At 42.0% G+C, this 15,226-nt stretch overlaps 1 protein-coding gene across 2 annotated transcripts in view; it reads right to left on the bottom strand.

Moving 5' to 3' along the window:
- LOC139340766 (receptor tyrosine-protein kinase erbB-4-like) overlaps window positions 1-15,226 on the bottom strand; it is a 297,802-nt gene that overhangs the window by 158,060 nt on the left and 124,516 nt on the right. For both annotated transcript variants that reach the window (XM_070976738.1, XM_070976739.1), the window contains exon 2: window positions 680-831. In XM_070976738.1, coding sequence (XP_070832839.1) covers window positions 680-831 — 152 coding nt within the window. The remainder of the gene's footprint in view (window positions 1-679; window positions 832-15,226) is intronic.

The raw sequence follows: 15,226 nt of genomic DNA, 5'->3' as shown, positions 1-15,226 counted from the left end.
CAAGGTCAAATGAGAAGAGAGCAATAACAAAAAGTTCAGCCTGAACTTTTTAGTCAGATTTAGACAATTGGATGAACCAAGCAAAATGTGGATGTCTGGATGGTTATTCTTATGTAGAGATAAATGGAGACATCATAAAAATGACAGTAATGATCATGATTAGTGATACAAAAATATGTGAAACCTTAAAATGTTTGTTTACCTGCTAATCAGACACGTGTTCCAGCACTGTTAAAACAATTTAGCTACATGGCAGTTTGACCAAACAAGGCATGGATGTATGAGGTGTGTGTGAAGGAAGCACTATGACACACTCAAAATGCATTTGTTTTGTGTTGTTTACAGTTGCTCAAATCAATCAAACCAAGAAACCACAAGGAGCTTTTGTCAAGTACCATTAGCTATTGTTTTAAATCTTTGATGATAGATTTAAAACCATTGCAAGTGGTTAACCTGGCAAACAACCCCAATGTAAATGTCAGCATCTGTTTGTTGCTAGGTTAATCCACTTTCATCCATCTCATTGCAGTTTTCATTTCCTGTCCTCCATCTTGATTTAACGTCACCTAACTGCAGGCAACCCATTATTGATTCACTGCCATTAATAATTTGAGCAATACAAATACAACATATATTTGTATTGCAACCAGTTTACTGTATCATTTTGCTTAGTCCTTACTCTGAGGAAGGTGAGGTCCCGACTGCGGTCGATGCTTGTGATCTCAAGGTTGCCCATCACGACTTCGCAGTTCTCGTAGTACTTCCTCAGGGTGCGGTACTGCTGATCCAGGTCCGACAGGGTGCTCAGCTTGTTCTCTGTACCGGCACATACTGCGAAAATAAAGGACAGAGGGACATGCTAGTGTTAATACAGTTATACTAGACATAGCAGGGATTGGTTTAGAAAGCAGTAGCACAGACAAAGTCAGCCAAACAAAAATAGTTTCCAAACTTTTATTGAAGATGTTAAAAGAATGATATGGGTCGAGGCATTTGGCTATTTATGTGCCAGACCTGTGCCACAAAAATCATTTGGAGAGAATGTAGTGTAAACATGAGCCCTTGGACGCTGAGCTGCAGCACCTGCTCAGCTGGCCTGGTCATGTAAGACTAGGAAGTCACTGGACCCCGCTGCACTCCAGCCTCGCCTCACATCGCCCCTCGGGGCACTCGCATCACATGAAAGCTCTTTAGACGCTAGCTGGGCAGCTCACTTGACAAGTAATTAAACAGACCCATTTCCACCCATCACACACCTTGCCCCCCCTGCCCATGACGACACAAGCCATCTGCCCAATCAGCTGTTGCTCCCCGCTCCAGCATGAACACACACACACATGAATTAAACGACACAGACCGTGTTGAGTCTGTGTGGAATCAGGCAGCTTTGTGTGCAGATCGAAACAACAAGCCACCGACAACCCCCCGCAACTTTTGCAGTTGAAGGCTACCTTCACAGCATTATGTGCCCTCGCTGTTGTTTCAAGCATATTTTGTAAAGCTGCTGAACTGCGGCCAACTTAAAGATTTGTTCTTTTGAAGCATTATAATTTAGTTTCATTTGTATTGCCATGGCGATGCGGTTTCTCCCACCTGCACCCTCTTGATGACAGAGGTGCCATCAGCGTGACAGAGGGGTGGCAGGTCCTTCCCTGATTCTTGTCACACTGTCACCCATGAGCTGTTACCTCTCTCTCTGAACACCTTCACCCTGAAAGATCTACTGACGCTTTGCATTTTAATCCAACATCCCTTTCACCCCCGACTATACACTACACTCTGCTTTCCTTTTTCTACCACATACCCCCCTCAATTCAACCTGAATGTTTGCAATCTACCCTCTTGGCTAGCAATAAACTAGGCCAAACTCATTTACCCTTTTTCTCCACACAGGCATTCAGTGGCAAAATCTTTCAATTCTATTTCCTATTTGCTCCCCTCCATTACAGCACAGATACATATGGGAGAAGGAGGATTCTGCCTCAAGGCAACACTGGCTGTAAAGACAAATGGGACTGTGGATAAACACTTCCACATCTAAGCAGATATTAGATAAGTGGAGCTATTCCAGTGTGGCCTGGACAACACCTGCACGAGCCGGTGGTGATTAGCCAGGTTTCACATAGCATAACGCGCTGCTCAGGAAAGATATATGGCAGACCTGGGTGTTTTCAATAACAGTTAGCGTGGGCTGGAGGGGAGCGGGGTGGATGGTAGGGGGGTCATAAAGTGAGGATAGGTGTAATAAACTGTTATTGCACCCTTGGGGCAGGGCGCCGAGATCAGAGGAAAGGGGCATTGTGGCATGAGATGTGTGGTGAAATTTCCTTTTTTATACCCATTTGCGTCCTGGAGCATACCTTCAGTGAGCCTGCTGTTTTTTGAAAGCTCTCCGTGTGAAATCTATACGTTTATTTGTTGGTGGGTTTTTTCCACGTGTGATTTCTAATGAAACTAACGATGAAATCCTATAGCTGCATGAGCTTGAGGTAATTCTGACTGCCAAGTGAACCACAACAAAACCATCTGTGCTGTGTGGGGCGTATATGGAGGAGGTGTGAACTGTTGCAGGTCTACAGCAAAGCTTGGTGATCCAACTAGTGATATGTCTGCGCGTGTGCATGTGTGGGCAGACTGTAAATAATAGACTTCGAGGTATATCCCCCCCCTCACTGCATGATCGAATCCATTTGTCTCCATGCTCAATATGTTACATCTGAGCCCGAATATCACAGTAAAGGTTTTGTAAAGCTGGCCTTTTTATTGGCACGGCCTACCTTCCCAGGACGACATGCTGTAAGTCGACTGTTTAACATACTGCCCTTAATGCAGATGCAGAACAGGTGAATCGTCTTATATTTAAAACTTACGGCTGCTCTGTAAAAGAGAATCCATCTCATCTGTTTGATGGATTTCTCACTTTAAGCAGACAATGCCAGTCAGATTCAATGTCGCTCTTCCATATATGTAGTATAGTTTTGCTCATATGAGTGAATTATTTTGGTTTGTTTGTTTGCAAGGAATTTCTTCCCAGAAGTGATGGATTAAGGCAATGGATCATAATATTTCAGGTTTTTCCAATATATGTAATTAATGAGAATATTATGAGACGATGGGGCGAAATGCTCAATTTATATGGTCCAGAAGACAATTTACATTTTTTTTTCCTGCACTGCTTTGACATAGACAGCAAGCTTGTGAGCAGCCTTGTTTATTATCCCATTTATTTTTAAATGATGACAAAAATACCTTAGTGTGGGTAAGGCAAAATTGCATGTTTATTTATGTAACAGGAACCAAAGGTTTGGAGTCCCCAAATATATAAAACAGATCTACAGACATTGATGGATAGATACAAAGATACACAGATAGATAGATAGGAAAGCTACCTGTATGTGAGAGGAGAACCCAGACTTCCCATTTCCTGTGAGAATGAAAAGAGACTCTCTCTCCATCCATCTTTCTCTCACAAAGCAGTCGCTAACTTTCTGAGGGACAGATTGGTTGGTGGCTGGTTCTAAATGACTTCCATGCAGCCTCCATGTGTCTCCAACAGACAACCGCCAGACAAGACCAGAAAGCATCCATCACTGTCTCTGACACACATCACAGTGTCACAGTCGGCCATAGCGGGAATGCAAACAGCGAGTTCTTTACATAAAAACAAGTACTCATTTAAATGTTTGCAAAGAGACTGAAGCACCCCATGGTCGTATTTTCATCAATTCTAATTTCATAAATATCCTCATCAGGATAACACAGGCACCGCACCCTGTGGTTTCTGCTCACTGGCAGATTCATTTCATAGGTAGCTCACACAACAACTTCATCAATAGTGCCTTGTGCGATTATTGAATGCCTATAAAGCTGGCGAGTCTCTGAGGTTTATAGGCTCCTGCCAGGAAAGCTAGCAAAAGGTCACCCCAATAGCCAGTAACTGACTGAATTAAATAAAGTTGCAAATGTCACTTCCATAAGTAAACACTGTCAATAGCTGAGCTTGCCTAACGTGCCTTGAATAAACAGGAGGACTTTGTAGAAGTTGCACTCAAACAGTGTCTTGCACAGGACAAAAATACTCCCTTTTCTGTTAAACACACTGAATAAAAAGTGTCACATCTGAGGTCGGAGCTGTCCTTTGTCCCCTAATGGCCCCCAGATGAGCTTTGCTGGCTAAGTATGAGTTACAAGCCACTGCTTCTGACGGTAATCATTGCCCAGATTATTGTCCATCTGCTGAGCGGCTTAATAAGCATCAGAAACAATAACTAGATGAGTGTTCGTGATGACGGCACAGTCGAGTAACGCTAACCTCTCGCTGCCCTCCGAGCTCTGGTCACCTACCAACCATGCTGTCGCTGTCTCCATATGGTCGACCATAAATTAGCATTCATACTGGTGCACACAGCCCCAACGCCTTGTGGGAGTTTTCCACAGAGGCTAGCCTGCAGCAGAACCTGTCTACATTGCATGTATCTGATGCATTACAAATTTGACTAGTAAGTGCTCCATGGGTATGAGCAGCACATTTCCTGTATTGTTCAGTCGTGCTGTCCTCATGAACCCATTTTCTTGCGGCAGGCAGCTGTAAACAAGCTCTGGCAAACAGACCTCCACAGCACCACACGGCAGACAGACAAGCCAATAGTGGGCAAAGAAAGTCAAACATTTAGTAAGTGAACAACAAGATATTAATTCTCAGGAGTTGGCAGATGCCAAAAGTGAGCTACAAACAGAGTGAGAGTAAATAAATAAATATATACATTTGTCAGGTGGCCAGAAACAAAACGAAATGCTAATGTTGGGCCATGCTTGCTGAATGTGTAAATCACACTGGTTTTCTAACTTCTTAGCCAACTTTGAGGTGATAATATGTCATAGCTGTGTGTTTTGGAGGTGCTCACAATACAAAGAAAAGGAAAAAAACAGCATAAATGTGTTAAATAAACTTAGCTAGCATAGCAGGTTCACAATATGATCTCTTTTTTTCAGGCTAGGTGTTTTTGGATACTTAAGTTTTATGTTTCAGCTACAGTTTACTCTTGTTGGTTGCTTTATGTGTCAAGGTTTTCTATGTTTTCTGATCTTTGTGCCTTGATCACACTGTATTTTTGGTCTTAATGACACACTGTGATTTTAATTTGGATTCTTATGATGTATTAATGAGGTCCCTATGAAGACTAGCGACCACTCTGTGCAAGCTAATGGGGTGTCTTTAACAAAGAATAAGGAACAATATGATCTCAGTCTCCTGCTATCCTTAAACGTGTCAAGCTAATCCTGCAACAAATCACAACAAACAGAAAAACAGCAAAACCAGATTTTTCCAATGCAAATGTGAGTGTTAACCCCTGTCAAATATATACATAAGCAACTTGTGGCAAGTGTGCAAACATGTATTTATCTTCCATTACAATCTTATTGAATTGCATAACATGTCACACGCACACACCCCTTTTTCATGTATCATTACTTTTTGTATCATTATCTTTAGCTATTAAACTCTCGTTCACTGGTATGCTTTCTAATACTTCAGGTGTGACAGAGTGCTCGGTGATACTTCGCCTCTAAATTAAAATTCCGGTGTTGCAGGAAGCAAAACAGAAGGAGGGAGTGCAAGTTTTGAGTGGAAGCATGCAAACAGTAATCAGGCTGCCACCGATAACACACTACTGTCACCTATGTCTGTGTGCACGCGTGGGCGTGTTTGTTGTTGCTGTTGTAACTGCTGCTATGAAAGGAGGAAATTAACACAACTTATTTTCTGAATCAGCCATTCAGGGGGCCGGCAAGAAGATTTCTGTCAGGAAGGAGAACCAGTCAGTCCAATGCCTAATTCCCTCTCTCGACCTTTCTCTCTGTAGGATTTAGTCTCCAGACAAGAAAAATCCATCCGAGTCACAGGAGAGTGATTGGCTGACACTGACATATACCTCATTACTTCAAATCCACTTGCTGTTTCTTCTTGACTGAAGGCGCTGCTGACAGTTGGTCGAGTGAAAACCTTTTAGGCCCCACACTGACCACTATAAATGTGTGTGAGAGTGTGTCTAAATGTGCACACATGACCCTCAGTTTTAGCTTACCCGTGTAACACACAAGTGCATTGACAAAGCTGATTTACTTTGCAGAAAACAATTTAGTATGCAAGTTTTGCTCTAAACTCTGTTCCAACTCTACCAAATTGAATTTGGGAATAACAAAGCTCTGGAGTAGATGCACCATAGCCTAATTTTAATGCTTTTTGGCTGTTGTGAGATACGTGATTTAGTTATGGATATGATAGGATATTTTTTCATGCAGTAACATGAAGGAACTCAGAGAATGTCGAGTATCTACAGTCAACCAGTCTGTTTGATTCTTTTTCCTTTCATTATTTAAGATCGTTTTGTGAGTTGCCATTGCAACCACTTGTTAAGTACAATTACAGAAAATACAGTTTGGCAGCTATGACTGATGGAGCTGTTTTCCAAGCATTGATTTTCTGTCGTTTATTCTGGGCAGATTACAGAGAACTGAGAAGCTCTGAATGAGCACATCGAGGGAAGCAAGCAGCGACCCTGAAAACTATGGTTGTCAGTGATAACTGACTTTCCCTGATTGCTCTTCTTACACAGAGAACAAATGGGTGTCCAGTGACTTGTTGAATGTACTGTATGATATGATACAATGTCATCTTTTGGGGTGGTTAGGGTTATGACACAAACACAAGGCAAACGACTAAATCATAAGTTGAATGACTTGAAACCAACACTCATACAGTTCTTCCCTGACTGGTTATCAGGCACAAATTAGGTCCTGTGATCCGTGATGGTGAGCTGATGTAATCCTTGTGACATTGATGAAAGCAGGTGAAATTTAAATGTCAAGTATGCCACATCTGGGATGAAGGAGTGAGCAAAAAAATGCAGATTTTTTTCAGTTTATCAAATGTGGAAGTAATTCAAACTGCAGGCTGACGATACAACAAACATAAAGCCTTGACATTTTACTGAAAAGAGTGTAAGTTCACACCTTTATTTTTCTCCTACTGTGTGATTTTGAAAAAAGTAAACAAAAGAATTCACTGAAATTAACTGATCTGTTGATAAGAGGAAGGGTCGAGTATCTCACACATATGTGCATGCAACATTTCTCTGTAATTCAAAAATGAACTTAAAAACAATTCTGAGCATGAGTATGTGATCCAGCTGCCGACACCCCACCATAATGCCAATTTTGCTTCAACCACTGAAGTGCAAAATGAACTGTGTTAAGTTGACAATAAGATACACGTACTTTATGGTGCGTTAGCCCTCTTTACCAAGGAGGAGGATGGAGCTTTTCTTAGGTAGAAGAATTGGCTGCTGCTTCAGATAAGACTTCTGGACAGTGCAAGATTCATCTGACATACCCTGTGAGTCAGTTCACTTTCAGCTGTGAGCTTGCTTTTAGTGGGAACCAGTTTCTCCTCTGTGATTGGCTGGATCATGGCACTCAAATGCAGCTGTGTGGCAAGTTCAGCTTGTTGAGCAAAGAGGAATTGTTGACCCTCTTGTCAGGGCACCTGAATTCTCTCTCCTCCTGAAATTTTACTGCAACAACAATGTTCTCTCACTTCGACTTCTAGAGAGCTTTTACAGCTCAGCCAACTCCAGTGCAACCCTCGCGGCTGACTTTGATGGTGTTGCTGACAGTGCGAACACAGGAAGATAAATGATTGAACAGGGTCACTCGTACGTTATGCTTTGGATAGTCTTGACTCAACGAATTTGGACTTTATTTCCCTTAAAAATGAAGTTTTTGGTGTGCACTTATTTTTAGTTTCAGAGCAACTATCATGTATGCAGTCATGGTTTCTCTAGCAATGTTATGCTTATATAAATCATTACAGCACTACAGTGAGTCTAAAAACAGTCAGCTTTTCAATATGTCAACAAAATACTCCCAACGTGTGAGGAGTGAATTGCAGTTCGACCTTGGGCTGAACGTGGGTGTGTGACTGTGCACGCATCTGCACGTGTGCATTTGAGGTTATACGTGTGATTATTTTATTTCACATCTAAACCACCTGACTTTCCTTGAGATTCAGGCAGAGGCTCTCCAATCACAGACAGTTTTCTTTTTAGGTTGCCCAGGGAACTTTGCCTTTGCTCCTGCAGTCTCAGAAGCTCCCAGCTAACACAAGATGGGGCGAAATTTATGCTCTTTATATGCTAATAGTAGAAACGGTAAAGCCCTGAGGGGGTTCATATCCCAATGGCCTGCTAAAGAGAGACGGTAGATAGGCTGAGCAACAGGGTCAAATGAACGGCTCACATCCTAAATTGGTGAACATGTGTGTGTGTGGTGCGTATTTGCATGTGTGTGGCAGTGTTGGATGTGTGTGAAAGGGACAGAATGCTTGGTGGGTGTGTGTCTGTGTCAGTGGCCTTGAGCTATTCTGTTTCTGGCAACATGCTGACGAACTTGACTGGACCTCAAGGGGTGATCAGTAAAACACACACGCATACACACATGCGCGCGCGCACACACACGCACACACACACACGGCTGCTATTTAAAGATAAAATTTGGTTTATTGTGATTTAGACTCACACAGACACCCACATAAATCATGGGACAGTGTGCTTTACATCTACAGAAGCCTAAGAATGATAAAGGGAAGAAAATTACCTTTAACTAACAGTAAGACTACAAACACACACACGCTAACCATAAAAATTAGTAATTAGTAATTAGTTTTGATTCTGAAACAAGCATATTTTAGCATCTTATTTCTATTCCCTTTTGCAAAAAAAAAAAAACAAAGACCAAAAAAAACAAAAAAACAATGCAACATGTGACCAAATCAGATGCATGGCACTTAATGTAAGGTCAGCACCTTCACAATGGTGCAATTTCTTTACAGAAACGACATGGAAACTGATACTGTACAGACTCACTGATGCTAAAATATTACATTCACAACCTTTAACACCTGTCTCTGGCTCTGTCTCCTCTCATTTCCTGTCAGGTTTGACCCCCATTTTTCCACCGCCCCTCAATTTTGATCTTTTTCATTTATATTTTGTGCACAACTTCCTTTCTATTCTCAACCATTCCCACTACAGTATAAATCACTATCAGTTCAGTGGGTCAGATACTTACCAAGGGTGAACCTGCAAATTGCTGCTAGAAAGACACCTCAGAATATGAGGTATTAGGTATTCTGTCTCTGGCCTCTTTGGGAGCCATTTGTCTTCATAAAGCATCAAAGAGTGACTCAAGGACAGGCTGATATAGGTATTCATGGTGTAAAAAAAAGGTGATATGTTGTTTAAACATAAATTACTATATCCAGGAAAAAAGCTGAATTGGATCTACACACTTTCCCTACAACACTTAACATTCATACATGCACTCACGTTCGCAGCAGGAGCCATAGCTTCTGCTGCTGGCCGCCGAGCAGCTCCATCGGGGCAGTTGTGTGTTAAGCACACTGCTGAAAGGCTCCTCCAGGGTAGCTGCTGAAGAGCGGGAGAGTGTAACTCACATTCTGTCCTCACAAGTCTTTTTCCAGCAGGTCTGGGGATAGGAACAACTGACCTTCCTCATACAAACCTGCCTCTCTTGCCTCTGGGCTGCCACCATGTTCTTCCCCACTTTCTCTCTCCCTCTCTGTCTCTGTCCCTCTCACTTCAAGCCCAGGTGTTGGAATCCATTCTAGTCTCCATTCTGGGAGTGAGTGAAATCCTCTCCGCTAGTTTTTTCTCCTTTTTACTTTGCGCCTGGGATGACACTCTATCAATTAAGCCAGCAGGCCAGTCAAAGTGTTGCCTCACATCCTTCATGCCTCCAGCACATACTGGTTTCCAGCCCCCATGTGTGGTCCTACCCATGCATCTTAATCTTGTACCCAAACAGTTGCCATCAATTATCCTGGCTGCTACTGCTAACTCTTCCCCTGCCTCCCATTTTTCCCCATTAAAAAAGCCTTTTTTCCTCCTCGCTGCGATGGAATTGCCTCGCTCGCTTGCCTGGGAAATGATTTCTCAGCAGGCTTGTGGACCTGGTGCTTTCCACAGGTGGAAGGTGGGACTGGATGCATGCATGGATGTGTGCACGTGTGAGTGTTTGTGTGTATTCCTTGGGTTATCGTGCATGTGCGAGCATATGTATTTTTGTGTGCGAATTGAGTGCGCAGTGGGTTGCTATTAATGGTTTATCCCCGTCAATTTCCTCGCAAGAAAATGTGTGGGTGTAGAGAGGTCTGTCACACCTAAGCCACACGTTTGTCATACTTCAGTCAATGTCACAAATTTCAGAGGGAGTCTGCTGCAATTACAAAAAGAACAAAGACATCCCCTGATGAAGAAGAAGAAAAAGAAGAGAATCCAGCTAACGGGTGCAACACAAATTATAATAATTTTCCATCAACAATGAATGTCTTATTCTACAAGCAAGCATCTCTGGGTATCCCTCTTTTCACTGTCAGACAGTGACTTGATTTGTCATTCAAAAGACCGCGTTACATACAACAGACACGTCTGAAGCTGTCAGCGTGGTAAGTTAATTTATTCCATTAAACTGCTGGAACACACTCACAAGCAGACAGGCTGAATGTTTATGTGTGAGACATCAAGATGACAAGAAGACACTCCTGGAGGCATTTCATTGTCTGAGCGCATTACAGCTCCTCATTGGTCCTCTCTGAGGTGCCAACCTCTGTTGTCACAACAGTCTATAATGAGATTCAGAGCAACATTTATGACAGGATTCTAATTGATTTTTGGTTTTATTTTAAACATTTGGATTTAGATTATATATACCTTGGCCACACATTTCTCAGTTAAGGATGTGCACCATTGGTTTGAGCCTCTCTGTGATGTGCATTTCAAGTAAATCCAGCTACCTGGAGGCATTGCTCGCGGGCAAAGCCTAGGAACATACAGAAATCCAACTTGTTAAAGGCCCAATAACCCACAGCACAAAACTTTAAAGGCTTCTAATTTGGAACTCTATTTGATTGTGCATGCTTTTGCTTTTGTTTTTATTGTTTTTTCAATCTAATTTATTAATCGTGATTTGTATTTCTTATTTTTCTAAGATGTTTTTGAGGTTGTCCTGGTTTAGCTCAAAGTGTAGTTCTAATGTTTGCACGATGACACATGTATTCTGAATGAAAACAAGCCTTTAATGCTTTCAAGTGCAAGTTATAGGACACGCTGTGCTTTTGTCTTGGTATCAAAAACTAGATCGAGAATGAAATGTTTTGATGTGTGAGACAAAGCACTTTGCAATACAGCAGAAAGTAGCCTCTTCCAAAGTACAACCACTTTATATGAAATCACAGGAAGAGAAAATACAGCATTATGCTGAGAGAGAGGATCAAAATTAAAGTATTAATAAGTAGTTGATGGGCTCTTCAATCTTCCATGACGACCAAGAAAATCCATGGCAATTGCGCACATTTACTAAATTACCTCCATTACTGAAAATTCTCTATTTTCCATAAATTGTAATTATGGGTGCAGTTATGCTGCCATAACAAACAGTTAAAGGTGGGGTGAGCCATTCTGGAGAAAGCAAGCCAATTCACCCCTCCCATCAGTGCTCACTCAGAAGCTACGTCCACCAACCTCATGGACACACAGCTGACATGCACACCAGCTCCGGACAGCCACACTCACAGCTCTCCTGCTACTATAGCTACCATCACAACAACACTATTTCTAAGCTGAACATCCATGTGTTTAACGTAACGTGACGGATTCATCACAAACATCTCAAACATGGTAACACTAATGTTACCCACCTATGAAGCAGAAACAGACGAACTGCCGCACTGGTCTCCATGCGTTTCAACTCACGGTGGTCTCTTCACTGTTGGAAAGCTTCAAAAGGCCTCAAAATTTAAAAAGTGTCAAGACGAGATGCTCTGCTAACCCCTCGAGGACATGGGAAGCCTTGAGCTTTAGATGCAGATTGATAGACTTTATTTATTTATTGTAATCCCTACTACAATTTAGATTAACTGAACAAAAGCTTCATTAATCAAGTTAAATAACTCATTTGTTACAGCCCTCAGTGTTATATTTAAGAGTGGGAAAAATGTTTTTTCCCAATACCCACAACTCATAGTAAAGTGACAGAAAACAGAAAACATGAGGAGAGAGAGAGAGAGAGAGAGAGAGAGAGAGAGAGAGGCGGCAAAGATCTCTCGGCCAGGTTTTCACTGAAATGCCTGTCATCTCCTTCTGCATCTCAGACATACAGGTTATTGCGCTTATTTATTGCGCTGCACACTCTGAGGGAAGCTGATTGCGATTCTGCTGTCCTTGTCACCTTGCATTCCTTTTAATTTGCGGCAGGACCACCCTTTTCATCACGCCCCAGATCGATTATAATTTGTTTTAAGGCTTAGCGGATGAATGTAAATAGCCAGGCGCTGACGCTTAAAAAGATATAAGCTAACACACGGGCGGGCCAAGCAATCGGCTGGGATGCAGATAGTGAATTCAGTGCTGCTTGTAATCTATGCTCTTATTAGAAGAGGGAGCAAATACATCTTGTAACACAAAGTCAGACTCAGCAGTAATTACCATGTGGCAGACAGCTGTGGTGGTCAGGCAACATGGAGTGTGCCGTCACTGTGAGTGTGTTTACAGGCATGCATGCATACTGTGGTATACAGTATGTGTTTGTGCGTGCTTGTAGGCACTGCATTACCGCTAAGAGAGGACAGAGAGAGTGTACAGTACGGAGGGGAAAAGATGGCTTACACTGAGAAGAGAAAGTTCTATGGTCAGATTGTCCCAATTAGCTTACATTATATTTGAAACAAACTGAGGCACACTGATCCTTTATTGAATATGATACACGGTTCCCTGGGAAACACTGTCTGGAAGCTGAACAGAGAGATGAGAGGGACTCAAAAGCAACTGGACTTTTGAGTCACAACATCCAAATAAGAAATCATTAATTTTCATTACCCTTGAACACAAACTTCAAAATGTCACATCCTACAGCAGCCCGTAAATAACACAGATAACTAAGTCACACGTGTTAGGGCCCTATGATATCGGCAATGCAGAAAGCACACATGGAATCGTGGAATCGACTGTAAAACCAGGATATTGTGGAAATTGCCAAAATGTGGAAACGATTTAGAAAAATCAGAGCTCTCCTTCGCTACAATGCTTTGTTGTCTCACAAACACAAACATACGCACACACAGTGTGTCTGAGTGAGTGAGTGAGAGAGAGAGAGAGGCAGTGCGCTAGCAAGAGCTCATCACCTCAACAAACTCTCAGGAGTGCACCCACATCGGCAGTTGCAGACACGAGTTCACCGAAGACTTTGTGGCTGGGAGGAAGTGAGCACTGAATTATTGGCTTTTGACCACTTCTTACGTGCATTTAAATGTGATCTTTTCTCTATGCCATTATGTCTAATGAAATGAAATGTCAAAACAACTTGCCTCTTAAGATACACAACGGTCTCTTATTTAAATGCTGTCTTATTTCCATTATTACCTCTTGCTTTATAATATCCTGTTGATATCACTACATGCAGTGTTTTCTCAGAGGCACTATGTGACAAAAAATTTGGTGAAAGTGCGACTGTTCAGCCCTCACAGCTGATCACTAATATTTTCTTCTCTCCAGTCTACGCCTGGTCTATTTTCTGGCATATTTATATTAGCTGTTATAGATACTGGCCACCATGTAAACAGAGGATACAGTAGAGTGGAGGGGTGAAAATGATGAATCTTTAGCGGCCTGAAAAAACAGGGTCCCCTCGATCATGCAGTGGACTCGAACAAACAGCCCACTTCTCCTCCGTCCGTACAATTTTTAATTGTTTGCACAGCTAGCGGGTAAATGCATCTTTGTTATAATGTGTACATCTGGGCAGCTCCTCAGTTATTCATTAATTGTGCTCTGGTGGGCCCTTGTGTAATTGTTTCTACCACCACACTGGAAGTGGCTGGCCAAAGGAGCTTAGTATTAATTTTCCCCGGCCACAGCCAAGGGATTAGATGTGCTTTCCCCTGGCAAGGCTGTTTGGCAGCCACACTTATCTGCAGCGACTTACAAGGCTTATTGAACATTAGCATGCAATTATCTTTGATGGTCTAACTTTCCTGCTGGCTGACAAGACCCAATTATTCCCTGTTAGGGCTTTTCTGAGGACATGACATGAATATCAAGGTGCAAGGAAAGCAGAGAAAATAAAAATGTCATCTGGTTGAAATGGACTCTTAATAAAGCTGGAGGTACACTAGGACACGTTTAAAATCCTGATTGATTTTGAAATGCTTTGCGTCATTCCTCATAAACAGCTATGGATTTCACAGATGGTTTTGCCTCTCAGTTGTCGATATCCTCCGACTATATGACCGTTGTGTGCGAGGAGGAGATTATCGCCAGTTGCCAGAAGACCTTCATCACCGTCTGAACATTTTAGAAATGACAGCAAATCCACTTTAAGTTTCAATAGCTCAAATACCCACCCCCCTTCCCAAGGCTCGTAATGATTGCATTAAAAGGCGAGACACAAGAAGGGAAGGTCTCATCCGTTTTCACTCTGAAAAGAAAATTCAGACACGACAGGACTGAGAAAATAAACAGACAACTGTGGGTCTTGCAAATAAATACAATCAGATGAATCAAACTCATCTGACATCATAAAACAAATCAAATATAGTGGTTGAGGATTGCCAGAGAAAGCAAAAATGATTCCAAGCATGAACTCCACCACTCAAAGGGCCATTTTAACACATGATAATACAAGTCATGGAGCAATGGGGTTCGCAAATATGCAAAGATACATTTCAGTTGAAATACATGTGGCTTCACCCATTATGTGGAAAATCCACACTGTATTTATGATGAGTGCTCAATATGCAATTAGATTTTTACAACAGCCCCTGAAGGTAGCATAATATTCATTATTTAAGGTGGAGTCTGTGAACAAACAGCCTGGGGCCAGATGTACTCTTTCATGTGCTCAATTTTATTACTCTTTTTATTTGCATCAGATATCAGATTTTGACGATAACACGAGTGCTGTAAATAGCCACAGCTGAGTGTAACGGTCATGAAGAAGGACTGCTGCTCTGGTCTTGTTCAATCTCACCTTTGTGATACAATCTAGGAAATTGTGCTTCGTCTTTGCCTTCCTTTGCACTGACAGATCTAAAGGTATTGATTTGCAAACAGTTTTCAGTGTGAGTACATATATCATCATGCAGGAAGTTACT

The sequence above is a fragment of the Chaetodon trifascialis genome, chromosome 12, assembly GCF_039877785.1.
Source record: "Chaetodon trifascialis isolate fChaTrf1 chromosome 12, fChaTrf1.hap1, whole genome shotgun sequence".
NCBI lineage: Eukaryota > Metazoa > Chordata > Actinopteri > Chaetodontiformes > Chaetodontidae > Chaetodon > Chaetodon trifascialis.
This window is presented reverse-complemented; position numbering and strand designations above follow the sequence as displayed.